Raw genomic sequence first — 25,812 nt, 5'->3', positions numbered from 1 at the left:
CTATGTGAATTTGGTCAGGTAGACCAAAAAGTTACATATTGCAGCTTTAATTTTTATTAATTTGCAAACGTTTGTAGAATTTTCTTTTCACTTTGACATTATGGAGTATTTTGTGTAGATCAATTACCCAAAAAATCACAATTAAATCTATTTCAATCTCCCTTTGTAACGCAACAAAATGTGGAAAGAGTTCAAGGTGGTGTAGACTTTCTATAGGCACTGTATATTGTGAAAGTACAGATACTCAAACTTTTTTTGACACCACACTCAACAAAGCAAGTCCTGCTGGCTCAAGTTTTATCTTTTCTTGATTATTGCCCAGTCATATGGTCATGTGCTGTAAAGAAGGATCTAGAAAAATTGCAGCTGGCCCAGAACAGAGCGGCACGTCTGCTATTCACTGCAATCAGAGGGCTAATATCAATACTATGCATGCCAGTCTCTCTTGGCTAAAAGTAGAGGAGAGACTGACTGCATCACTTTTTGTTTTTCTAAGAAACATTAATGTGTTGAAAATTCCAAATTGTTTGCATAGTCAACTTATACACAGGACTGACTTACCCCACCAGACATACCACCAGGAGTCTTTTCACAGTCCCCAAATCCAGAACAAATTCAAAAAGACATACAGCCATGATTGCATAGAACTCCCTTCCATCTCAGATTGCTCAAATGAACAGCAACCCTGGTTAAAAATGTTTAAAAAACAGATAAAGCAACACCTCATGGCACAACTGATCTTTCCTACTTGATCTAGATATTTTGTGTATGTACTGATATTTTTATTTATTTAACTAGGCAAGTCAGTTAAGAACAAAATCTTATTTACACCGGCCAATTGTGCGCCGCCCTATGGGACTCCCAATCACCGCCGGTTGTGATACAGCCTGGAATCGAACCTGGGGGTCTGTAGTGACACCTCAAGCAGTGAGATGCAGTGCCTAAGACTGCTGCGCCACTCGGGAGCGCTATGTAAGCTATGTGTGACGTTTTAAATTGATGTAGTTCTGTCCTTGAGGTGTTGTCTATTAATGTTCTGTATTATGTCATGTTTTGTGTGGACCCCAGGAAGAGTAAGCTAATGGGATCCTAATAAAATACCAAATACTAAACTGATGGTTTGTAACTTTCATGTTGTTTTTACAGCCATATGATCTACTTTTCAAAATTGAGTATGACCTGCAAATATTTACTTAGAAATTAGATTTTAAGCGTTCTAACAAATATTTGTATAGCTCATTGTTCTGTCGTTCTAATACTAACATGTGTTTTTTTATAAAATCTAAAAGGATCATGGGCAATCTGCTGCTAGTCCATCCATTGATTACGCCTTGCACGCACTGAGTTATGCGCTTGCACGTCTTTTGTTTTCACTCAGTTGGTGGCAATGTAGCTCACAGTACCTAGTTGCTAGTTAAGAATACAAATACGTTTATCATGGCTGGTAGAAAGGCATTAGAAGTGTATTTAGATTTATTGTCACAACCATGTAGAGCAATACATATATTTCTGAACTGCAATAAAATTTCGCACACGGTGAAAACTGTTGCGATACGAAAAGGTGAGTTTACAGCTGGCTGGGCTACTAGCTAGCTAACGTAGCTTTGGGTTACAACTAACGTTACCAAGAACATCTAGCTAACATGCAAGCAATCTTATCCTTAAGGTTCCAGGTTCCTACTACTACACAGGTTATTCATGTTAAATGGAAATGCATATTTATGTTTGATATATTTATTAACAGACTGAGCGATACTTTGTTTTAAAAGCAGAGCTCTGTCCTGCATTGAACGTAGGTCTACTGTACCTTGAACTTTGTCCTACTGCGGCCTGCGTGCATGATCTCTGTTGATAGTTATCCCCAGTGTGTAGGATACTTGCAAGCAACCTACCTAGCTATTCAGAATGTCAGTCAATCTATGCTATTATTTCACAATCGACAATAGACGTAAACATGAACAATTGACAGGCTTCCGTTGTTTCTACATTAATCAATACATCAAAGAAATGTAATTAACATGTATCAATAACTTTGTTTATATATATAGGGGAGAATAGGACTCCAGAGTATACAAAACTCAATCCCATGCAGAAGGTCCCTGTGATGGTCGACAATGACTTTGTTCTGACTGAGAGGTAAGATTCTTGATTCACTGTCAGATCCTACTTGTTGAAGGCTTTAAAAAGGGAAAATAAAAGGACATTTCCCCTCCCTCATCTTGTTATAGTGATGCCATATTAAAATACCTGGCCACCAGATACAATGTCCCAAGTAACTGGTATCCCCGCCACCCGGAGAGGAGGGCGAGAGTGGATGAGTACACAGCCTGGCACCATACTAACACACGACCACATGCGGCCAAGGTCTTTATCATGGAGGTAAGGCTCGCTCATGGAACTCATTGTATGCTATATGTCAGTTGGCAGGTGAAATGTAGCCTAGTCCCACCGCCACCATCTCTTTGCAGCCAAGATATTACACATATGCAATAGACTTTAGTAGACCATGTTATAGCTGATGTTCTGTCTGTTGTTGATGGCACGCAATGCTGCTTTGTGGTGTAGGTTTTACTGCCCCGTATGACAGGGCAGCCCACAGACCCACTGAAGGTGGAGAGGGCTTTAGCAGACCTGGGTGACACTCTGGAGAAGCTGGAGAACATGTTCCTCAAGAGGCAGCCCTTCCTCTGTGGAGATGACATCAGCCTGGCTGACCTGCTGGCCATGTGTGAACTCATGCAGGTGAGGAGCAGTGGACCAACTTCACCAGCAGAGTTCAGCCACTGGGTGAAGCAGACACTTCTGCTGAAAAGATGGTCTCAGCCTGTCTGACCACTTACTACAGTATATTTAGATTTATGGATTGCCTGAATGCTACCCATTTACAGAATCACCTGATTCAGCCTAAATAAATTGACTGCTTGCTCTCAGCCCCTAGGTGGCGGTAGAGACATCCTGAAGGATCGGCCCAAGCTGTTGAGCTGGAAGAGTCGGGTCCAGTCTGCGCTGGGGGACTCTTTTGATGAGGCACACATAGTGCTGTACCGTCTCCGGGACAGGTCCAATGCCAAGCTATGAAATAATCTGAATATGGTTTGATATGAAAGCTTTCACAATGATTAACAGCAGCACTACTCACAGATGAATGCACTGATTATGCTTGTGCTGTCCATGTTGACCTAGAGATTGATGTTCTGTTTAAAGGCTCTATGGGTGAGTGATCAGAGTGCTTTACATGAGCCACTGTATGATATGATGCAAAATTAGTAGCTAGATGGTACAGGTTTACGAACAAGAACCTTGATCTGGGGTGAAGATGGGAAATGTTCAATAGAGTAAAGATAATATTTTTTAATGATATACAACTGTCAAGAATTATGGGATGCACAACAATAAAAATCCTGTGGAGAATAACAGTTGTTTATACAAAAACAATTATTTACAAAACGGGAGGCAATTTCCAGTAGACATAGCTCCACATTGTTGCGGCGATATGTGAATGCTTCCATACAGCCGTTACACATTAGCTAGTATAAGGCATAGCAGGCCAATTTTCAACTAACCTGTTCTCGGTGATACTTTCTTTGTTCTTGATACGGGAGAAAAGTGCATTTTATAAATGTCCATGTCCAGTTACAGGTGGTTCTCCCCCAAATTTTTTTATTCAAACAGATATTAAATCCACGTTTTGTATTGAGTGAGAAATGCAAATGCCTCTTGCATGTGTGCAGATCTGTTTTGGTCGCACTGTGACGCTCCATCATCTACTTCTACACGTGGCCGTGTCACATAGAAACGTCTAGTTCCTACAAAGATCTTGGGAAATGCAAGATGCAGCTAAAATGGCAAGGGAACTCCTCACTCGGTGCAAAACGTGGATTTAATATCTGTTTTTTGGATAACCACCTGAAACTGGACACTGACATTTATAAGATACACTTTTCTCCCGAATCGAGAATGACGAAAGTATCGCCAAGAACAGGTTAGTTGAAAATAGGCCTGCTATGCTTTACACTAGCTAATGTATAACTGCTGTATGGAAGCATTCACATACCACCACCGTAACAATGTGTAGCTAGCTCTGCATGTGCCCACAAGTTGGAACTCAACATGCAGTAATCAAGTACATTTCAGTTGATTGTACTATTCTTAACAGGGACATTGTGGGAATGATTACAGTGATGCGTGATAAAAGGCAATATACTGATTTCATATAGGCCTAATTGCCAGAAGAAAAATACCAGGGGAGTCTCCAATGGGGTGATGAGGGTGGAATGTGACTCATGTTGCCTCTGTGGATGGGCCTGGTCTCCTCTTTGTCGGCTGCTGCTCGTCCTCATCTTCTCGTGACCTCTTTCCGGTTGAGGCCTAAAGTAACAAGAGACATACTTCAATTTTGTGAGCAACAACATACTCTGGACAATATTGACATATGGCAAACCTTCTCCCAAGGGGACCATCAGATAGTTAACATTTTTGTTCTCGCCCTGCACTTACGTACCTAATTCAACTAATCACCAAGAACTTGCTTAGTTAAATCAGGCTAGAACAAAAATTTGGACTGTCTAGTGGTCCCCCAGGAGAGGGGTGGGAAACACTACTGTAGTAGAATGACATTATTTCTCACTGCTGTGAAATCGCCGGAGTCTGCTGTGGCATCGGCATCTCTGGAGTCCTTGGGGTACATGATGCCTTCAGCGGTCTCCTTCATTGCCTCATCCTGAGATGGAGATTGATGGGATCAGAGAGCTGCCACTTACAACACTGCCTAGCCCAAAATACCCCCTCCTTCCACTATGTAGTAAACGTACCTGCCTTGATGGCACTGGGGCCAGGCAATGAGAGACGGCAATAAACCTTACCATCAGCCAGGGATGCTGTAAAGCCTCCTCAATGGTGAGGCGGGCATTGGGGTCCACTCGAAGCAGTTTCTTCACAACGTCTTTGGCTAGACATGATAGGATAAGTAAAATAAGTATCGGACAACATTTAATTATCAATATGACTGTAGTAAAGTAGCATAAGTTGTTTACAAACTCAAGACAGGTGGAATCCATTTCAAATGTATATTTTCTCTAGCACACGTATGACAGAGTTAAACATAGTCATGACTCTCCCTGGGTGAGGATCAAAGGTCTCACATCAGCTTGGCAAATGGCCGACAACAACCCTCTTACCCACAGGGGGCTGTGCCACATTAATACTGCCATAAATTAGAGAAGAGGAGGATCTATCGCTGGCATTCTAGTATGGTGAAAGGAATGCCTTTGTTTCAGAGACAATTTTGCCGCCCAAAAACTTCAACCTCCAACAATGAACATTGGGACAATATATTTCAACATCCAAACGTTGGGAATGATGAGAAATGGAATATGGAAAATGAATGTCTATTTTGTGATGTCATTAAATTTTTTATAAAGGCGTTATAACAAAAACATTGTGACTTGAAGAGTTTTTACACTGTGTATATCAAGTTTACATTCTTTACCTTGTGTAGAAAATATCAAGGAGGAAGACAATGTTTTCGTGAAGATAGGAATGTGATTTTAGCTTTCTAACAAAATCATAGTGATGATAATACTTTTGCCTCGTAACTAGCCACGCCCGAGGGAGCTCAGAGAGCGTGTCAGTATGACGGAAACGCCCCTCTTTACCAGAGTGCATAAAAGAATGAGATAAGAATTATCAGATCAGACGGACCTCAAGCTGCAGCTTTTGTCCATATTGGTCCCGACCCTGAAAATCAACGAGGTGAAGACGACAAAGTTGCCTCCATTAACAATCAATGTTACGAGTAGCTGTTCTAAGTACTGTATCTAAGAAGGTGAATTTAAGTGGGACCATTACTCTTTTCAAACCATCGTCTACTACACTGCTCTCATCACCCCACAGGGGATCATCGACACGGCTAAGCAGTCCTCAGAAGACCACTTCCAGAACGAGTGAAAGTAAACAGACAACTAAAAAGAAGGACATTGTGACCTCTTGTGGACAATCTGAGCCTTGCATCTAAAAGGCCATCCGAAAGAGAAGGCCCAATCGACCCCTTCCCACGAAGGCCTGTGTCCAACAGAGATACACAACGAAGACCTCCAACACGTAAATACATGCACTGTTTTTCTTCCCAAACGGGCGGCAGTTCCGGGCAAAGTAGTTCCGCTCCCGCTCTTTAACTCGCCATCTTTTGTAACAAGTGTCATATTGTGTTAGTCCGCTAGTGTCCCATTTTTCATTGTATTAAGTTTCTAATCCCTACCTATACCGTGTACGTGTTTGTATCTTGTGTTATCATTTTTAATTAGATGTGTAAATAAATAATTTAAATCAATTTGTGTGGTACGGAATGATCAGTAAGACCCGGGTTCGAGCAGACTTAAAGAGCCTACGTCTCAGAATGAGACTGATGTAAATGATTAATAAATGACTGTTAAATGATAAGAGATATCTAGATCTCTTTAGAGTTAATTCGGAAAACGGTAACTCGTTAAACAACTTTTCCCGTGGTGCCCCAAATTCCTAATTAGTTAATTGTTACATGATTAATTTAATCTAGTAACAATTAAACATAGTAGGTAATTATTTGATAAATAATAGTCATCACAATAATGAAAGTCACGTCACGACAACATGCATGCAGTACATTTTTATGTCATTTTGATGAGGATTTACATTAGTCCCTTACCATCATCGGAGATACCGTCCCATTTTGATGGAATGAATGTATAAATTCCCTGCGTGATCTGATCCCTGACTGACAAACCAGTTCGTGCATTAGGGTAGAATGGGGGATAGCCTGCCAAGCTGTGAGGGGCAGAGAAGTAAACTTCACATTTAAAAGTCTGAACACTTATAAGTGAAACTGTGAACAGGAAAACTTTGTGTGCTGTTGAAAAGTAAACTTGGCTCAAGTTATTTACAAAAGGGACTGAAATAATTGCATTACAATGCCCTTTGTACACTGATAAACCTGGAAACATTTAAAGTTGCAACAAAATTATTGGGATAGTGACACTTTTTTGGGGGGTGCGCTCTGTACGTACTCCAGCACTTTAGATTTCAAATGACACAATGACTATGGGTTTAACGTGTGCAGACTGTCAGTTTTAATTTGAGGGTTTTTTCTTCCATATTGTGTGAACCGTTTAGAAATTACAGCACTTTTTGTACATAGTCGCCCTATTTTAGGGGACAAACTCACTTATGTGTATTGAAGTAGTCCAAAGTTGAGTATTTAGTCCAATATTCCTAGCACGCAATGATTACATCAAGCTTGTGACTCTACAAACTTGTTGGATGCATTTGCTGTTTGCGTTTCAGATTATTTTGTGCCCAATAGAAATGAATGGTAAATAATGTAGTGTGTCATTTTGGAGTCACTTTTATTGTAAATAAGAATATAATATGTTTCTAAACACTACTAAATTAATGTGGATGCTACCATGATTACGGATATACAGTGGGGAGAACAAGTATTTGATACACTGCCGATTTTGCAGATTTTCCTACTTACAAAGCATGTAGAGGTCTGTAATTTTTATCATAGGTACACTTCAACTGTGAGACGGAATCTAAAACAAAAATCCAGAAAATCATATTGTATGATTTTTAAGTAATTAATTTACATTTTATTGCATGACATAAGTATTTGATACATCAGAAAAGCAGAACTTTATATTTGGTACAGAAACCTTTGTTTGCAATTACAGAGATCATACGTTTCCTGTAGGTCTTGACCAGGTTTGCACACACCTGCATACAGACCTTCTCCAGATCCTTCAGGTTTCGGGGCTGTCGCTGGGCGATACAGACTTTCAGCCCCCTCCAAAGATTTTCTATTGGGTTCAGGTCTGGAGACTGGCTAGGCCACTCCAGGACCTTGAGATGCTTCTTACAGAGCTATTCCTTAGTTGCCCTGGCTGTGTGTTTCGGGTCGTTGTCATGCTGGAAGACCCAGCCACGACCCATCTTCAATGCTCTTACTGAGGGAAGGAGGTTGTTGGCCAAGATCTCGCGATACATGGCCCCATTCATCCTCCCCTCAATACGGTGCAGTCGTCTTGTCCCCTTTACAGAAAAGCATCCCCAAAGAATGATGTTTCCATCTCCATGCTTCATGGTTGGGATGGTGTTCTTGGGGTTGTACTCATCCTTCTTCTTCCTCCAAACACGGCGAGTGGAGTTTAGACCAAAAAGCTCTATTTTTGTCTCATCAGACCACATTACCTTCTCCCATTCCTCCTCTGGATCATCCAGATGGTCATTGGCAAACTTCAGATGGGCCTGGACATGCGCTGGCTTGAGCAGGGGGACCTTGCGTGCGCTGCAGGATTTTAATCCATGACGGCGTAGTGTGTTACTAATGTTGTTTTTTTAGACTGTGGTCCCAGCTCTCTTCAGGTCATTGACCAGGTCCTGCCGTGTATTTCTGGGCTGATCCCTCACCTTCCTCATGATCATTGATGCCCCACGAGGTGAGATCTTGCATGGAGCCCCAGACTGAGGTTGATTGACCGTCATCTTGAACTTCTTCCATTTTCTAATAATTGCGCCAACAGTTGTTGCCTTCTCACCAAACAGCTTGCCTATTGTCCTGTAGCCCATCCCAGCCTTGTGCAGGTCTACAATTTTATTCCTGAAGTCCTTACACAGCTCTCTGGTCTTGGCCATTGTGGAGAGGTTGGAGTCTGTTTGATTGAGTGTGTGGACAGGTGTCTTTTATACAGGTAACGAGTTCAAACAGGTGCAGTTAATAAAGGTAATGAGTGTAGAACAGGAGGGCTTCTTAAAGAAAAACTAACAGGTCTGTGAGAGCCGGAATTCTTACTGGTTGGTAGGTGATCAAATACTTATGTCATGCAATAAAATGCAAATTAATTACTTAAAAATCATACAATGTGATTTTCTGGATTCTTGTTTTAGATTCCGTCTCTCACAGTTGAAGTGTACCTATGATAAAAATTACATACCTCTACATGCTTTGTAAGTAGGAAAACCTGCAAAATCGGCAGTGTATCAAATACTTGTTCTCCCCACTGTACCTAACTATCCGTAATCATGGTAGCATCCACATTAATGTAGAAGTGTTTAGAAACATTCTATTCTTTTTTACAATAAAAGTGACTCCAAAATGACACACTACATCATTTACCATTCATTTCTATTGGGCACAAAATAATCTGAAACACAACCAAAACAAACAGTAAATGCATCCAACAAGTTTGTAGAGTCACAATCTTGATGTAATCGTTGCGTGCTATAAATATGGGACCAAATACTAAACTTTTGACTACTCACATAAGTGAATTTGTCCCAATACTTTTGGTCCCCTAAAATGGGAGGACTATGTACAACAATTGTTGTAATTTCTAAACTGTTCACCCGATATGGATGAAAATACCCTCAAATTAAAGCTGACAGTCCTGTATATCTACTACAGTCAGAGCAAGCAGCACTGTTATGTCTGTGATCCTGGCATCAGGTGCATGGATCCCTACCACACAAACAGGACGACCCCTAAACTCCAGGCATCTACAGCCCTGCTGTAGCCCACAGTGATTGCGTCCGTAAACACCTCTGGTGCCAGGTATGTGGGTGTTCCACAAAGGGTCCTCATCAGGGCAGACTCCTCCAGTATCTTGGACTGATTAAAGTCTGTGATCTGTCACATAGAAAGAGAGAGCGGGAGGCCTGTAACTCTTCACTTCAGTGAGGCTATTCAACCAAGCTTTTAGTTTTTTCCTGTTCTCCAGATCTAGTATGTCTAGAGGTCCGCTTCAGGAGGGCAATGAATTTAAGTGGATAACTTTATCTACCCTCACGTACTCTTGATCTACCATGATCATTCACTGTGGAAGAAATACCCACATTGGGATTTGAGAAACCTTACCTTGATGACGCAAACATCGTCGTGAGACGAAAGCAGCACATTTTCAGGTTTGAGGTCTCTGTGGATGATGCCATTGTTGTGAAGGTACTAGTGGAGGATTGCAAGATAAACAAGCATAAGGAAGCAGTTGAATATCTACTCAAGCAACATTAAGTATCTCCAGTATAAAACAAGATGATGTGTAAAGGTATGGCGTATTTTGACATTTCAACATTAGCACATCACACCGGAACATATTTCATAAATCCTACCATGAATTTGCATGGCTACCCAGACTCATTCCTCCAGCCAAATGCCACGCCCACGAGCGTTTGTTTCTTCTCCTCAATGAGTCTGGATTTGAATCCCTCCCCGACCCTTCTAGAATGCGAACACATTCAGACCGTCTGATTGGTCCCAGAAATCGATGCGTTGGGCCAGAGCCAGAACACATGGGTAGTGACGTTTGAAAATGTGTAATTGGCTTTGATACTCTGATTGGTTAGACGATACAATTGCTGATGACTTTGTTTTGTACAACACCCCTCGTCACCACAAATGACTTCAATGATGGCAGATTCAGACTGAAGTATGTAGAAATCGATAGAGCAGCGGAAGAATTCAGTGTGAGTCGTCAGGCAAATCCTAAATATCACTCTTCTAAAAATTCTAATGAAAAAAATTGAAAATACATCAACCCACCCACCTCTACTGCTTTCAACATCTGGTAAAAATATAGCTTGGCAATTGGCTCCTCGATCTGTTGCTTGCTTTTGACCCTGTCGTAGAGTTCTCCACCCTCCATGCTGAAACACAACACATGCTATCAGTTGAAACGGTATAAAACAAAGGGAAGGGAAATACTATGCTTGTGACAATTATACTTCTGAGGAGGGCTATAGAAAATATTACACGCCACACAAATTATGTTTCTCATTGATAAAAAAAAGTGGCTGCGTGAATGAAACACTAAACTCACAGCTCTAAAACAATGTAGTATGAGTCATCTGTTTGGAAGAAGTCTTTTGTTTTGATCAGACATGGCTGGAAAAGACAGGAGGCAAAAGTTACACACACATAGAAAAATAGCTGGCAAATACTAGAGGACTTTTTGATACAAAGTGGTAGAAAAGTGTGATGTCTGTGGCTTTGTCCAGTAGAAAACATACGTTGAAAATGACTACTTCTATGGCATTTCATTACCCCAGGGAAGAAAACATTGTTGGACATGGCGGCAGGTAGCTTAGTGGTTAATAGCGCTGTGCCAGTAACCGAAAGGTCGCTGGTTCTAATCCCCGAGCTGACAAATCTGTCGATGTGCCCTTGAGCAAGGCACTTAACCCTAATTACTCCTGTAAGTCGCTCTGGATAAGAGCGTCTGCTAAATTACTAAAATGTAAATGTAAAAGAGCCATTGCTTTACTAGGCTCCTTGGCAGTTATTACAGCATAATAAGTTTGAGATATACAGTTGAAGTCGGAAGTTTACATACACTTAGGTTGGAGTCATTAAAACTAGTTTTTCAACCACTCCACAAATTTCTTGTTAACAAACTATAGTTTTGGCAAGTCGGGTAGGATATCTACTTTGTGCATGACACAAGTAATTTTTCCAACAATTGTTTACAGACAGATTATTTCACTTATAATTCACTGTATCACAATTCCAGTGGGTCAGAAGTTTACATACACTAAGTTGACTGTGCCTTTAAACAGCTTGGAAAATTCCAGAAAATTATGTCATGGCTTTAGAAGCTTCTGATAGGCTAATTGACATAATTTGAGTCAATTGGAGGTGTACCTGTGGATGTATTTCAAAGCCTACCTTCAAACCCAGTGCCTCTTTGCTTGACATCATGGGAAAATCAAAAGAAAATCAGCCAAGACCTCAGAAAAAAACCTCCACAAGTCTGGTTCATCCTTGGGAACAATTTCCAAACGCCTGAAGGTACCACGATCATCTGTACAAACAATAGTACGCAAGTATAAACACCATGGGACCACGCAGCCGTCATACCGCTCAGGAAGGAGACGCGTTCTGTCTCCTAGAGATGAACGTACAGTCGTGGTTAAAAGTTGAGAATGACACAAGTATTGGTCTTCACAAAGTTCGCTGCTTCAGTGTTATGAGATATTTTTGTCAGATGTTACACTGAAGTATAATTACAAGCATTCCATAAGTGGCAAAGGCTTTTATTGACAATTACATTAAGTTTATGCAAAGAGTCAATATTTGCAGTGTTGACCCTTCTTTTTCAAGACCTCTGCAATCCGCCCTGGCATGCTGTCAATTAACTTCTGGGCCACATCCTGACTGAAGGCAGCCCATTCTTGCATAATCAATGTTTGGAGTTTGTCAGAATTTGTGGGTTTTTGTTTGTCCACCTGCCTCTTGAGGATCGACCACAAGTTCTCAATGGGATTAAGGTCTGGGGATTTTCCTGGCCATGGACCCAAAATGTCGATGTTTTGTTCCCCGAGCCACTTAGTTATCACTTTTGCCTTATGGCAAGGTGCTCCATCATGCTGGAAAAGGCATTGGTCATCACCAAACTGTTCTTGGATGGTTGGGAGAAGTTGCTCTCGGAGGATGTGTTGGTACCATTCTTTATTCATGGCTGTGTTCTTAGGCAAAATTGTGAGTGAGCCCACTCCCTTGGCTGAGAAGCAACCCCACACATGAATGGTCTCAGGATGCTTTACTGTTGGCATGACACAGGACTGATGATAGTGCTCACCTTGTCTTCTCCAGACAAGGTGTTTTCCGGATGCCCCAAACAATCGGAAAGGGGATTCATCAGAGAAAATGACTTTACCCCAGTCCTCAGCAGTCCAATCCCTGTACCTTTTGCAGAATATCAGTCTGTCCCTGATGTTTTTCCTGGAGAGAAGTGGCTTCTTTGCTGCCCTTCTTGACACCAGGCCATCCTCCAAAAGTCTTCGCCTCACTGTGGGTGCATATGCACTCACACCTGCCTGCTGCCATTCCTGAGCAAGCTCTGCACTGGTGGTGCCCCAATCCCGCAGCTGAATCAACTTTAGGAGACGGTCCTGGCGCTTGCTGGACTTTCTTGGGTGCCCTGACGCCTTCTTCACAACAATTGAACCTCTCTCCTTGATGATCCGATAAATGGTTGATTTAGGTGCAATCTTACTAGCAGCAATATCCTTGCCTGTGAAGCCCTTTTTGTGCAAAGCAATGATGACGGCACGTGTTTCCTTGCAGGTAACCATGGTTAACAGAGGAAGAACAATGATTTCAAGCACCACCCTCCTTTTTAAGTCTGTTATTCTAACTCAATCAGCATGACCGAGTGACCTCCAGCCTTGTCCTCGTCAACACTCACCTGTGTTAACGAGAGAATCACTGACATGATGGCAGCTGGTCCTTTTGTGGCAGGGCTGAAATGCAGTGGAAATGTTTTTTGGGGATTAAGTTCATTTTCATGGCAAAAAGGGACTTTGCAATTAATTGCAATTCATCTGTTAACTCTTCATGACATTCTGGAGTGTATGCAAATTGCCATCATCAAAACTGAGGCAGCAGACTTTGTGAATATTAGTATTTGTGTCATTCTCAAAACTTTTGACCACAACTGTACTTTAGTGAGAAAAGTGCAAATCAATCCCAGAACAACAGCAAAGGACCTTGTGAAGATGCTGGAGGAAACAGGTACAAAAGTATCTATATCCACAGTAAAACGAGTCCAATCTCGACATAACCTGAAAGGCCGTTCAGCAAGGAAGAAGTCACTGCTCCAAAACCGCCATAAAAAAGCCAGACTACGGTTTGTAACTGCACATGGGGACAAAGATCGTACTTTTTGGAGAAATGTCCTCTGGTCTGATGAAACAAAAATAGAACTGTTTGGCCATAATGACCATCGTTATGTTTGGAGGAAAAAGGGGGATGCTTGCAAGCTGAAGAACACCATCCCACCCGTGAAGCACGGGGATGGCAGCATCATGCTGTGGGGGTGCTTTGCTGCAGGAGGGACTGGTGCACTTCACAAAATATATGACATCATGAGGAAGGAAAATTATGTGGATATATTGAAGCAACATCTCAAGACATCAGTCAGGAAGTTAAAGCTTGGTCGCAAATGGGTCTTCCAAATGGACAATGACCCCAAGCATACTTCCAAAGTTGTGGCAAAATGGCTTATGGACAACAAAGTCAAGGTATTGGAGTGGCCATCACAAAGCCCTGACCTCAATCCTATAGAACATTTGTGGGCAGAACTGAAAAAGCGTGTGCGAGCAAGGAGGCCTACAAACCTGACTCAGTTACACCAGCTCTGTCAGGAGGAATGGGCCAAAATTCACCCAACTTATTGAGGGAAGCTTGTGGAAGGCTACCCGAAACATTTGACCCAAGATAAACAATGTAAAGGCAATGCTACCAAATACATTTTACATTTACATTTTAGTAATTTAGCAGACGCTCTAATTCAGAGCGATTTACAGTTAGTGAGTGCATAAATGTTTTCTCATACTGGCCCCCCGTGGGAAAGGAACCCACAACCCTGGCGTTGCAAGCGCCATGCTCTACCAACTGAGCTACAGGGTACCAAATACTAATTGAGTGTATGTAAACTTCTGACCCACTGGGAATGTGATGAAAGAAATAAAAGCTGAAATAAATCACTCTCTACTATTATTCTGACATTTCACATTCTTAAAATAAAGTGGTGATCCTCACTGACCTAAGACGGGGAATATTTACTAGGATTAAATGTCAGGAATTGTGAAAAACTGAGTTTAAATGTATTTGGCTACGGTGTATGTAAACTTCCGACTTCAACTGTAAATAGGCTATTAGAAATGACAATACTTACATGGTCAATCTTTTGAAGGATCTGGATCTCTCGTTCTGCACTTCGTGTGGCAGTCTATAATTGAACAAGGATGACTGCTACATTTATTGCAGTAGCTAGTATTCATAAACTAGAACAGGAGGAAAATGGTGATAAGACTTACGCCAACAGATGCCGGGAAGTCCTTCTTGTTGATAGTCTTCACGGCCACCTTTTTGCAAGTGGCCCTCTCAAATGCCAGTTTCACTTCCCCGCACACACCACTGGTATAACAAATCATATTAGAATGTTATTCTGTAATTCAAAACAAAATCATATGAGTAACAAGATTTAGTAAAATACACATGTTAAAATACTCACTTACACTCCAATCTTTTTGGTGATCAGGTATTTCTCACTTAACTCTTTGGGTAAGTTGGACTGTTCATCCGCCATGAGATCAATGAACACAAACACTAATGAAGGGAGAAACAATCAGTTTAATTTATTATTAATGCAACGAGTAAGGGAATGATGCCATATACTTAATGTTTAGAGCTACATGGAATATAATAGCATGCTGGATAGGGCCTCCTGGCTGCTATTTAAGTATCAGTGATTAAACAGAAATTAATTGAAATAAACCTCTGAAACAAGGGTACCTTTGTGGCGTTCTTCAGCAAGGGACAACACTGCATTGTTCGCTAGCGGCAACATTTTTCCTTGTCCAATAATTTTACCGTCAACAAACGTGCCATTGTTACTGTTGTCAAAGACATAGACAATGTTCTTCTCCTGCAACGTAAAGATCTGACCGTCATTACAGAGCACACTGATGAACAAAACAATGGACTTCCTTAAATAAAATAGATATTTGTGAAAAATGAATAGACCTACTCGGAATATCCTAAAATGTTTATTGCTGTATGCAGCAAATCTGGATGATTTCCTCAGTATGGGGACGTCAAAGCAATAGTTACATTTAGTGTGCCGGCCAAACCAAGCGTAGTCTTCAACACAGTCTGGGGGAAAAAGTAAAACTAACACCATCACTTCAATAGAGGCTAAGAGAAGAGAATACACATAGATGCTAGTGCTAGTTGAGAAATACTAAAAATCTCTCACACACACAGTATCCACATGGGCCACTTTCAGCAGGACACAACGTTGCGCAGTGTTTAAATGAACGGAAATGCTACTGATCTGAAAGACCAGTTGAAGAACATTGTGATTACTGATTATGGTGGCTCAGAGGACGATTTTGTACAGTGTGCTGCTGCAGTAGTTTTACGATTTCAAATGGTCACACTGTTTTTGATCAGGGCCCGGTTTCCCGATAGCGATGGAACTTTTAGGCTTACGAGTGTTTTAATGATGCATCTTTCCCACAATGGACGAAGATGCAACATCCGTTTCCCAAAACACCACACAGAGAAAACGGTCGCTAAGTGCGTTGTTGGATAGAAAGAAAGGGAGCGCTGCTCTCAGATCAGCCTTCTTCATTCAAATCTTACCTTAACATTATAATTATTTCACAATACTAACGACAGATCAGCTCCTAGAGAGATATTACCACCTATGGCTGCAAATATTGAAGTGGCTTATTCTAATGCTTACCCAATAAAAATGCACTAAAATCACTGCTTTGGGACATCATTGCCCACAAGTTAGGCTACACATCATTAAATATATTGATTAATTACAGACAGTAGCCTACAAGTAGCAAAATAGGAAGTTTTCAAGTGCAACGATAATAATGTTTTGGGAAACAGCTCAGGGATTTAACAATGCTCCTATGAAGGTTCTAACGGTGAACTTAGCCTTAAGATGCTTTGAGAAACCGGGCCCTGGTCACACTCCACCACACCCACCAAATGGGATGAAACATACCTCAAATTATGTTCCCGCACCATTGTGGGAAAACGTGTTGTTCAGTACAAACTGTAGCAAAACGTTTAATCAACTAAACTCCCCCAGTATTCACTGCCTAAAGGTATCCTAACCACCCAGATAACAGGGGCACGTCATGTGGTTGTTGCACTCACTGTAGGCTCTGAAGCCTCTCTGCATAGGCAGCAGGAGGCCCCAGGGCTGTGGCTCTGGCTCCTCTGGTATGGAGCCCAGGTCCCTAACAGGGATGGTGTCCACTGAACTGACCGTGCCTGACCCAGAGGATGACTGGCTGGCGGAGCCTGGAGCAGAGGAGGAGCTGGAGCCACTCTGGGACTGGGTCTGAGGCTGCGACTGGGTCTGGCTGCCAGCGTCTGGCTTCTCCTGGGACATGGCCAATATTTCTCCTCTGTCTGGGTCTATAAAAGTAAATAACACACCACTCAGGTTATCTTCACATCTTTCAATTTTCCAAACAATGTGCCCCACATCCGTAAACTAAGCAAAGTCCTCATATAACTTGCATGGGGGAATACTAAGCCGTGCAGTATGAATATGAATGCATGATTGAATGATATCAACGAATGATTATGTGCGGTGTCTGGAGAATCCATGATCTTGGCAACTCCTTAAGTTAAGTGGAATTGATTCAACATGCTCCATCTATTTACAAATACGTTTCTTGTTTATAGTTTCTTGCTATCAGTGCGTAGTGTTATCTGGTAACCTGTCCTGCGAGGTATCCTCACCAAACATGAATAACTAGTGCAAAACTAAATCAGTTTCACAGGTGTCCCCATTTCCGTAGCTAGCTAGCACCTCAGCGAAATTAAGTGGTTGTTTGGTAGCCGAAGAAATGTGACGACTTGCTAGCTATAGTGTGTGCAACTGAACAATATTTTAAACATTATGACATTTATAAGAATTACCATTTAAATACACTTTTACACTTACCGGGATTTCGAATTATTCGCAGCACGTGTACATTTGCCGGGGAAATCGTATCTCTAGAGACTCATGGGAAATGTTGTTTGTTTTTCCTTACACGTCACCCGAATCTTAGCAAGTGAGAAGTTTAGGATTTTCCACGTGATTTTCAGCAGCTAGCTAACATTTGCTGCATGGATATACACATCTGATATGGACCATGTCATTTTGATCAATTACCATTCTTAGGACAAGTCATTTAGCCTACATCCAGTAATTAGCTACATTATTTCGGGAGTTAATAATCAATGGACCGTGTCACACTTGTTTTCCGCAACCTAGCTAGCTAAGTAACGTTAGCTTTCTGTGCTAGCTAGCTACCATTCATACCATCACCGATTGACTGGTTAACCATCAACATGGCAAAGCATAAAACATCTGCAAAAACTCTTATAATTGAAGATGGTAAGTTGTTAATTCCGTAGTTAATCCAGTATAGATACTAAACTAGCTGATCAGTATCCAGATGACATAGGCTACTTAATATTCACATCATTGTATGAGACAACACACATCCAATCTACCTAAGGCAGGTGCACATCTGTTCAGCGCCATCGAAGAGTGATCAGCGAGTGATGATGTGTGTGATTAGTGTTGGGTTGAAAACCTCTGCTACTGTGCTGGTTTGGCCTGGGTGGTTGTTTGAGATCATGCTGCTGGCATGGTGTTGGAGGGCCAGTAGGGGGCATGCTTCCTCCTGGTCAAAGTACTCTGGCACGGTGCTGTCATTTAGTGAGACATTCTGGACTCACAGGTTATTACAAATCTCATGGCACGTGTCATCCACAACAAAGTCAAACTCTTGTGTGTCTCCAATAATGACAACTAGACAGTTTGAAAATGACTATCTTCCAAATATGTACCGATATGTCTTATTTCATAGATGAAGTCCGAGAAGATGGTGACGATATGAATCCCTTCTCCTTCAAAGAGTTCATCCGCAGTAAAAACCAAGGGGATCCAGATGAGAAGAAGTACTCAACGCGAAAGGTGCTGATCATTTTAAATGAACCAGTGTTACATTCAATCCCAGAGATGAACTGTTACAAAGCCTATGCATGTAATTTGGTGTTAGGTCATTGGAGGTGTTCATTCATTTGAAAAATGTCACTGCATAATATTGAAAAGTCTGACCACTGTTAAGATTATTACTTTTGATGTAATTTTGTTGTGAAGGTGACCTACCTTCTTACTGCTGCATCTTGTGTTGTAGAAGGCATATGGGAGCACATTCCTGGCAGAGGGGGAATATACTACCCCGGGCCCTAAGAGCTTCGATCAAGACTTCCAGGGACACTTTTACATAGACCCCGCACCGTTTCCTCAGTCTCTGGACAATGAGACAGAGGAGTGGGCTGGGAGTTACCAGCCATCAGCTATTGAGGAGGCACATGAATTTAGACTGTGTGGCACTGCAGCAGCAGACAGCAGCACATACTCTGGTCAGTCTTCCCTGTGCACCGAGGAAGAAGAGGATACTTCCTCATCTGTATGGCAGATGGATGAAGAATTCTCACCAAAGGCCCTCAGGGACAGGAGGGCACCAGTGAACTATGAGGGAGATGACAAGACATCCATGGCAGAGCTCTCCTACAAGACCAAGAAGAGTAGTACAGAGAATGGCCATAGGGATCAACAAAAGGTTATTTTGGTATCTCTCTCTCTTTGCTTACAGATGGACATCCCTTCAAACTGGATATCATAGGGGTATACTACAAAGCAGGATCGATGAGTTAGTCAGCTAACTTGCCAAAATATTCTAAAATAACTACATTTTTTAGAAACATAAGCTTGAAATGGGCATGGTCTAATTGACTCAACAAACAAAATCACATATCCAAGTTTAGTTTTTTTTAATTAAGCAGAAAATCAATAGTTATTTCTGGTTGTTTATCAAAGTTAGCTGGCCAACTCATAGATCCTGCTTTGTAGTATACCCCCCATGTGTGGTTGGTATTTTATTTTGTTTATTTCTGTTTCTCTTTTAAAGCTGAGGGAGGAAAATGCGCAGCTCAGGAAGAACATTAAAGATCTTGTGAAAAAGTCTGAGAATGATGGTCAAAGGTAGGTGGACAGAAGTGATATGGTCTGCTAAGTACAGACCTTCCTGGGGTGTGAGAGGAATTTAGGGGATGGTGTTAAAGCCCTTATATTATGTTATGGCATGGGAGTAAAGCTTTGAATATCCCTCTTCAGATGTATATTGAAGATGTCAACTGTACACATGTTCATGCTATTTAAAGAATGTTAAACCTATGCTCATCATCATGTCTCTCTGACTGACCCATAGAATTCGACACCTCACAGATGAGTTGCACAAGAGAAGAGTGCAGGAGGAGAGGGAGGCTCAGGCTTTAGAGACCATGGTCCACTCCGTAGAGCAGAACCTGCAGTTAATGACCGTATGCACCTGTCCCTCTTTCTCCTACTTCATCAGTTTGTCAAGGATTAAGAATATGTTTTGTTCACTGATCATCTGGAAGATGTGAAATATATCTCAATAAAATTACAAGCAAATGTCATGATTAGTTACTAAACAGAAGTGTGTTGAGATATGAAGTCTTATTCATTACTTTGACCTTTTCTTCTTGACAGAACCGAGCAGTGAAGGCTGAAAACATTGTATCAAAACTCAAACAGGAGCTTCATCAATTACAGGTTTGACTCTTACTGGTGTTACTGCATGATTAGCTCCATTGACATACACTACCAGTCAACAATTTGGACACACCTACTCATTCAAGGGTTTTTCTTTATTTTTACTATTTTTTTTACATTGTAGAATAATAGTGAAGACATCAAAACTATGAAATGACACATATGGAATCATGTAGTAACCAAAACAAATCAAAATATATTTTATATTTGAGATTATTCAAATAGCCACCCTTTGCCTTGATGACAGTTTTGCACACTCTTGGCATTCTCTCAACCAGCTTCATGAGGTAGTCACCTGGAATGCATTTCAATTAACAGGTGTGCCTTCTTAAAAGTTAATTTGTGGGATTTCTTTCCTTCTTAATGCGTTTGAGCCAATCGGTTGTGTTGTGACAAGGTAGGGGGGGTATACAGACGAAAGCCCTATTTGGTAAAAGACCAAGTCCATATTATAGCAAGAACAGCTCAAATAAGCAAAGAGAAACGATAGTCCATCATTACTTTAAGACATGAAGGTCAGTCAATACGGAACATTTCAAGAACTTTGGAAGTTTCTTCAAGTGCAGTCGCAAAAACCATCAAGTGCTATGATGAAACTGGCTCTCATGAGGACTACCACAGGAATGGAAGACCCAGAGTTACCTCTGCTGCAGAGGATAAGTTCAATAGAGTTACCAGCCTCAGAAATTGCTTCCCAAATAAATGCTTCACAGAGTTCAAGTCACAGACACATCTCAACATCAACTGTTCAGAGGGGACTGTGTGAATCAGGCCTTCATAGTCGAATTGCTGCAAAAAAAACACTACTAAAGGACACCAATATGAAGAAGAGACCTGCTTGGGCCAAGAAATATGATCAATGGACATTAGACCGGTGGAAATGTGTCCTTTGGTCTGGAGTCCAAATTTGAGATTTTTGGTTCCAACCGCCCTGTCTTTGTGAGACGCTGTGTGGGTGAACGGATGATCTCCGCATGTGTAGTTCCCACCGTAAAGCATGGAGGAGGAGGTGTTATGGTGTGGGGGTGCTTTGCTGGTGACACTGTCTGTGATTTATTTAGAATTCAAGACACACTTAACCAGCATGGCTACCACAGCATTCCCGCAGCGATACGCCATCCCATCTGGTTTGGGCTTAGTGGGACTATTATTTGTTTTTCAACAGGACAATGACCCAACACACCTCCAGGCTGTGTAAGGGCTATTTGACCAAGAAGGAGAGTGATGGAGTACTGCATCAGATGACCTGGCCTCCACAATCCCCCGACCTCAACCCAAATGAGATGGTTTGGGATGAGTCGGACTGCAAAGTGAAGGAAAAGCAGCCAACAAGTGCTCAGCATATGTGGGAACTCCATCAAGACTGTTGGAAAAGCATTCCAGGTGAAGCTGGTTGAGAGAATGCCAAAAGTGTGCAAATATGTCATCAAGGCAAAGGGTGGCTATTTGAAGAAACTCAAATATAAAATATATTTTGATTTGTTTAACACTTTTTTGGTTACTATATGATTCCATATGTGTTATTTCATAGTTTTGATGTCTTCACTATTATTCTACAATGTAGAAAATAGTAAAAATAAAGAAAAACCCTTGAATGAGTAGGTGTGTCCAAACTTTTGACTGGTACTGTATGTTTGCACAGTGTTTCCCCTATATTTATTTAACAGCGGTGGCCGACCGCTGCTGAATTGTTGCCACCGCAGAAAAGAATTCTGTATTAAAAAATATATATTCAGTGGGGAGAACAAGTATTTGATACACTGCCGATTTTGCAGGTTTTCCTACTTACAAAGCATGTAGAGGTCTGTAATTTTTATCATAGGTACACTTCAACTGTGAGAGACGGAATCTAAAACAAAAATCCAGAAAATCACATTGTATGATTTTTAAGTAATTAATTTGCATTTTATTGCATGACAAAAGTATTTGACCACCTACCAACCAGTAAGAAGTCCGGCTCTCACAGACCTGTTCATTTTTCTTTAAGAAGCCTTCCTGTTCTCCACTCATTACCTGTATTAACTGCACCTGTTTGAACTCGTTACCTGTATAAAATACACCTATCCACACACTCAATCAAACAGACTCCATCCTCTCCACAATGGCCAAGACCAGAGAGCTGTGTAAGGACAACAGGGATAAAATTGTAGACCTGCACAAGGCTGGGATGGGCTACAGGACAATAGGCAAGCAACTTGGTGAGAAGGCAACAACTGTTGGCGCAATTATTAGAAAATGGAAGAAGTTCAAGATGACGGTCAATCACCATCGGTCTGGGGCTCCTTGCAAGATCTCACCTCGTGGGGTATCAATGATCATGAGGAAGGTAAGGGATCAGCCCAGAACTACACGGCAGGACCTGGTCAATGACCTGAAGATAGCTGGGACCACAGTCTCAAAGAAAACCATTAGTAACACACTACGCCGTCATGGATTAAAATCCTGCAGCGCACGCAAGGTCCCCCTGCTCAAGCCAGCGCATGTCCAGGCCCGTCTGAAGTTTGCCAATGACCATCTGGATGATCCAGAGGAGGAATGGGAGAAGGTCATGTGGTCTGATGAGACAAAAATATAGCTTTTTGGTCTAAACTCCACTCGCCGTGTTTGGAGGAAGAAGAAGGATGAGTACAACCCCAAGAACACCATCCCAACCGTGAAGCATGGAGGTGGAAACATCATTTCTTTGGGGATACTTTTCTGCAAAGGGGACAGGACGACTGCACCGTATTGAGGGGAGGATGGATGGCGCCATGTATCGTGAGATCTTGGCCAACAACCTCCTTCCCTCAGTAAGAGCATTGAAGATGGGTCGTGACTGGGTCTTCCAGCATGACAACGAGCCGAAACACACAGCCAGGGCAACTAAGGAGTGGCTCCGTAAGAAGCATCTCAAGGTCCTGGAGTGGACTAGCCAGTCTCCAGACCTGAACCCAATAGAAAATCTTTGGAGGGAGCTGAAAGTCTGTATTGCCCAGCGACAGCCCCGAAACCTGAAGGATCTGGAGAAGGTCTGTATGGAGGAGTGGGCCAAAATCCCTGCTGCAGTGTGTGCAAACCTGGTCAAGACCTACAGGAAACGTATGATCTCTGTAATTGCAAACAAAGGTTTCTGTACCAAATATTAAGTTCTGCTTTTCTGATGTATCAAATACTTATGTCATGCAATAAAATGCAAATTAAATACTTAAAAATCATACAATGTGATTTCCTGGATTTTTGTTTTAGATTCCGTCTCTCACAGTTGAAGTGTACCTATGATAAAAATTACAGACCTCTACATGCTTTGTAAGTAGGAAAACCTTCAAAATCGGCAGTGTGTCAAATACTTGTTCTCCCCACTGAGTGTACAAAACATTAGGAACACCTGCTCTTTCCATGGCATAGACTGACCAGGTTAATCCAGGTGAAAGCTATCATCCCTTATTTATGTCACTTGTTAAATCACTTAAATTAGTGTAGATGAAGGGGAGGAGACAAGGAATTTTAAGCCTTGAGACAATTGAGACATGGATTGTGTATGTGTGCCATGCAGAGGTTGAATGGGCAAGACAAAATATTTAAGTGCCTTTTGAACTGGGTATGGTAGTAGGTACCAGGCGCACCGGTTTGAGTGTGTCAGGATCTGCAGCGCTGCTGGGTTTTTCACACTGAACAGTTTCCCTTGTGTATGAAGAATGGTCCACCACCCAAAAGATATCCAGCCAATTTGACACAACTGTGGGAAGCATTGAAGTCAACGTGGGCCAGCATCCCTGTGGAACGCTTTCGACACCTTGTAGAGTCCATTCCCCGCAAATTGAGGCTGTTCTGAGGGCAAAAGGGGGTGCAACTCAATATTAGGAAAGTGTTCCTAATGTTTTGTCTAATCAGTGTATATATATTTCTGCTGAGACATGCTTTCAAATGGATAGTCGTTGGCTCAATGAATGGAAGTGTATCTATGGGAACAGCTAGCATGACATTGCGCTAGCGCTAGTAGCGCAACCCTTGCCACTACTGCTGAAAAAAATCCTAGGAGAAACACTGTTGCATGATTTGATCCTCTTTATATTGCAGGGCCAAGTGGAGGGGTGCCGGTATGAGAATGAGAGACTTCGAGCTAGAGAGACAGCTGCCTTAAATACTATGAAACATAACGCACAAGTGGCCTCGGAGTACCTTAACAAAGCAGCACTCAATGCTGAGACTTCCATCAAGTAAGGTTTCCCTCCCATAGTGTCATCTGCATACAGATGTGAATAGACAGTTCCTAATATTGATTGTGTGGGTATTTGGTCAAATGCAACATGCAATTTCAGTTCATAGTGTTTTCTAACCATAATTAAACATTGTGGTATTTGCTCCAAGTTCTTTGACCAGGCTTTCAGTTTGATTCTGTCCACAGGCAATTACTTACAGGAGCAGAAACTCTTTGTCTAGTATCTCAACTGCTGCAGTCCATCGACAACATATCTGAGATTCACAATGAAGGCTGATGGAGTTTAAGGAGGCTATAGAGTTCAGATCTAGGACCATCCAGCAAGGAACTGGAAAACAATGATGGCGTGTCAGTGTCACTCAACACTCACAGAGAATCTAAAGTTGTGGTGTGTGCACTGATTTGTGACAAAATAAAAATTATTGCTTTTTTTTACTTTTACTTCATAAAATCTTTCGTTTTGAACCACTTTAACAGGCCATTTGAAAACATTATGCTAACAGCTGTATTTAAAGCTGAGGCAAATATGACTCAAGATTCCGATTAATAAACATGTGACTCAAAGTTGGTTGTGTTTTATTTTGTGAGCATTGTTTACACATTTTACACTGCATATGTTCCACACAATCTTTGCTTGAATGTAGTCCTACTATTCGCAGTATGAATTATCAGGAGATTTCTGTAGCTACTTGTCAGTTAATTACTTCCTACGTTTTCCAACGTCTGATAGCACTACATTTTTTAAACCAGAAATTGTATTGTATTGACTTTTGCTGAGACTGTCAGAGAGTCTGGTTAGTAATGCGTGTCTTTGATTGAGTTTTTGTTGATTGTACCAGTATTAAATAATAAATAAATACATTATTATACCAGGTCAAATGGACATTTGGCATTAATTTCATAGGTATTCATGAATGCCAAACATAGTTAGCCTTTTTTTTGTTGGCCTGATTGGATAACAGTTATGTGGATCCTACCAGCCACCACCATGTACAGAATCTCAACCCATAACCCCCCTCCCTCTAATGTGTATGTGTAGGTTAATGTGTGTATTGTATTTTGATGATGTATTGTGCTAATCTGGAAAATACACTTTTGTTTTAGCATTGACTCCGTCTAATTATTATTATTTTTAAACGCTCTGAGTTTAGAAAGGGTTAGTGCTATCCCTAACCTTAACCCTTACTTAACACTTGCCATTAACCATTTTACAGTTCAACTTCAATTGGGGTAGGGACGTTCCAAGGATCCCAGATAGCAAGTAACGTTGAGAAACTAGAACTGCTCTGTAAAGCCTGTGACGTTTACTGTGGCACTCGTGTTGCATTGTGGGTGTTTCATGCATTTGACGATTACAACGCTAAATTTGATTGTTTTAATCAAGGAATTGAGTTGGAACATTCGTTTAATCTAAATTAT

The 25,812-nt window shown here is 41.5% G+C and overlaps 3 protein-coding genes across 5 annotated transcripts; 2 read left to right on the top strand and 1 right to left on the bottom strand.

Moving 5' to 3' along the window:
* The first annotated feature begins 1,353 nt into the window (after nucleotides 1–1,353).
* Nucleotides 1,354–3,416, top strand: LOC311141196 (glutathione S-transferase theta-1-like). Of its 2 annotated transcripts, none has more exons than XM_084176457.1 (5): nucleotides 1,354–1,561; nucleotides 2,049–2,136; nucleotides 2,259–2,379; nucleotides 2,566–2,742; nucleotides 2,932–3,172. In XM_084176457.1, exons 1-5 carry the CDS (start codon nucleotides 1,438–1,440, stop codon nucleotides 3,076–3,078), a joined length of 657 nt encoding a protein of 218 aa, XP_084032583.1. In that variant the 5' UTR covers nucleotides 1,354–1,437; the 3' UTR covers nucleotides 3,079–3,172. The 2 variants fall into 2 exon arrangements, with proteins under 2 accessions (XP_084032583.1, XP_084032582.1); XM_084176456.1 differs by having other exon boundaries at nucleotides 1,357–1,561; nucleotides 2,229–2,379; nucleotides 2,932–3,416.
* Nucleotides 3,417–4,040: 624 nt separating this feature from the next.
* Nucleotides 4,041–17,607, bottom strand: LOC311141593 (serine/threonine-protein kinase Chk2-like). Its single transcript, XM_084176965.1, has 15 exons — nucleotides 17,505–17,607; nucleotides 16,706–16,969; nucleotides 15,558–15,682; nucleotides 15,323–15,455; nucleotides 15,046–15,136; nucleotides 14,845–14,944; nucleotides 14,703–14,756; nucleotides 10,845–10,909; nucleotides 10,572–10,671; nucleotides 9,887–9,973; nucleotides 9,495–9,658; nucleotides 6,683–6,801; nucleotides 4,863–4,948; nucleotides 4,628–4,720; nucleotides 4,041–4,368 (listed from the first exon to the last, which is right to left on the bottom strand). The coding sequence occupies exons 2-15, from the start codon at nucleotides 16,941–16,943 to the stop codon at nucleotides 4,282–4,284; spliced, it is 1,542 nt and encodes a 513-aa protein (XP_084033091.1). The 5' UTR covers nucleotides 16,944–16,969; nucleotides 17,505–17,607; the 3' UTR covers nucleotides 4,041–4,281.
* Nucleotides 17,608–17,616: 9 nt separating this feature from the next.
* LOC311141595 (endosome-associated-trafficking regulator 1-like) lies at nucleotides 17,617–25,502 on the top strand. Of its 2 annotated transcripts, none has more exons than XM_084176969.1 (8): nucleotides 17,617–17,942; nucleotides 18,421–18,527; nucleotides 18,751–19,179; nucleotides 19,528–19,601; nucleotides 19,828–19,939; nucleotides 20,133–20,195; nucleotides 24,252–24,391; nucleotides 24,580–25,502. In XM_084176969.1, the coding sequence occupies exons 1-8, from the start codon at nucleotides 17,897–17,899 to the stop codon at nucleotides 24,668–24,670; spliced, it is 1,062 nt and encodes a 353-aa protein (XP_084033095.1). In that variant the 5' UTR covers nucleotides 17,617–17,896; the 3' UTR covers nucleotides 24,671–25,502. The 2 variants fall into 2 exon arrangements, with proteins under 2 accessions (XP_084033095.1, XP_084033094.1); XM_084176968.1 differs by having other exon boundaries at nucleotides 17,639–17,942; nucleotides 18,751–19,188.
* The last annotated feature ends 310 nt before the right edge of the window (nucleotides 25,503–25,812 follow it).

Source organism: Coregonus lavaretus (genome assembly GCF_964263955.1).
Source record: "Coregonus lavaretus genome assembly, chromosome: 14".
NCBI classification, from domain to species: Eukaryota; Metazoa; Chordata; class Actinopteri; order Salmoniformes; family Salmonidae; genus Coregonus; species Coregonus lavaretus.
Note: the sequence above shows the minus strand (reverse complement) of the source record. Positions and strands in the feature narration are given on the sequence as shown.

Coding starts and splice junctions, on each gene's coding strand:
- LOC311141595 (XM_084176968.1), top strand. CDS start 17,897: ATGGCAAAGCATAAAACATCTGCAAAAACTCTTATAATTGAAGATG. Junction 17,943..18,420: donor AACTCTTATAATTGAAGATG/GTAAGTTGTTAA, acceptor CTTATTTCATAG/ATGAAGTCCGAGAAGATGGT. Junction 19,940..20,132: donor AGAACCTGCAGTTAATGACC/GTATGCACCTGT, acceptor TCTTCTTGACAG/AACCGAGCAGTGAAGGCTGA.
- LOC311141593 (XM_084176965.1), bottom strand. CDS start 16,943: ATGTCCCAGGAGAAGCCAGACGCTGGCAGCCAGACCCAGTCGCAGCCT. Junction 15,137..15,322: donor TGCTGAAGAACGCCACAAAG/GTACCCTTGTTT, acceptor TCCCTTCATTAG/TGTTTGTGTTCATTGATCTC. Junction 9,974..10,571: donor AGATGTTGAAAGCAGTAGAG/GTGGGTGGGTTG, acceptor ATCCTCCACTAG/TACCTTCACAACAATGGCAT.
- LOC311141196 (XM_084176456.1), top strand. CDS start 1,438: ATGGCTGGTAGAAAGGCATTAGAAGTGTATTTAGATTTATTGTCACAA. Junction 1,562..2,048: donor AACTGTTGCGATACGAAAAG/GTGAGTTTACAG, acceptor TTATATATATAG/GGGAGAATAGGACTCCAGAG. Junction 2,137..2,228: donor GACTTTGTTCTGACTGAGAG/GTAAGATTCTTG, acceptor ATCTTGTTATAG/TGATGCCATATTAAAATACC.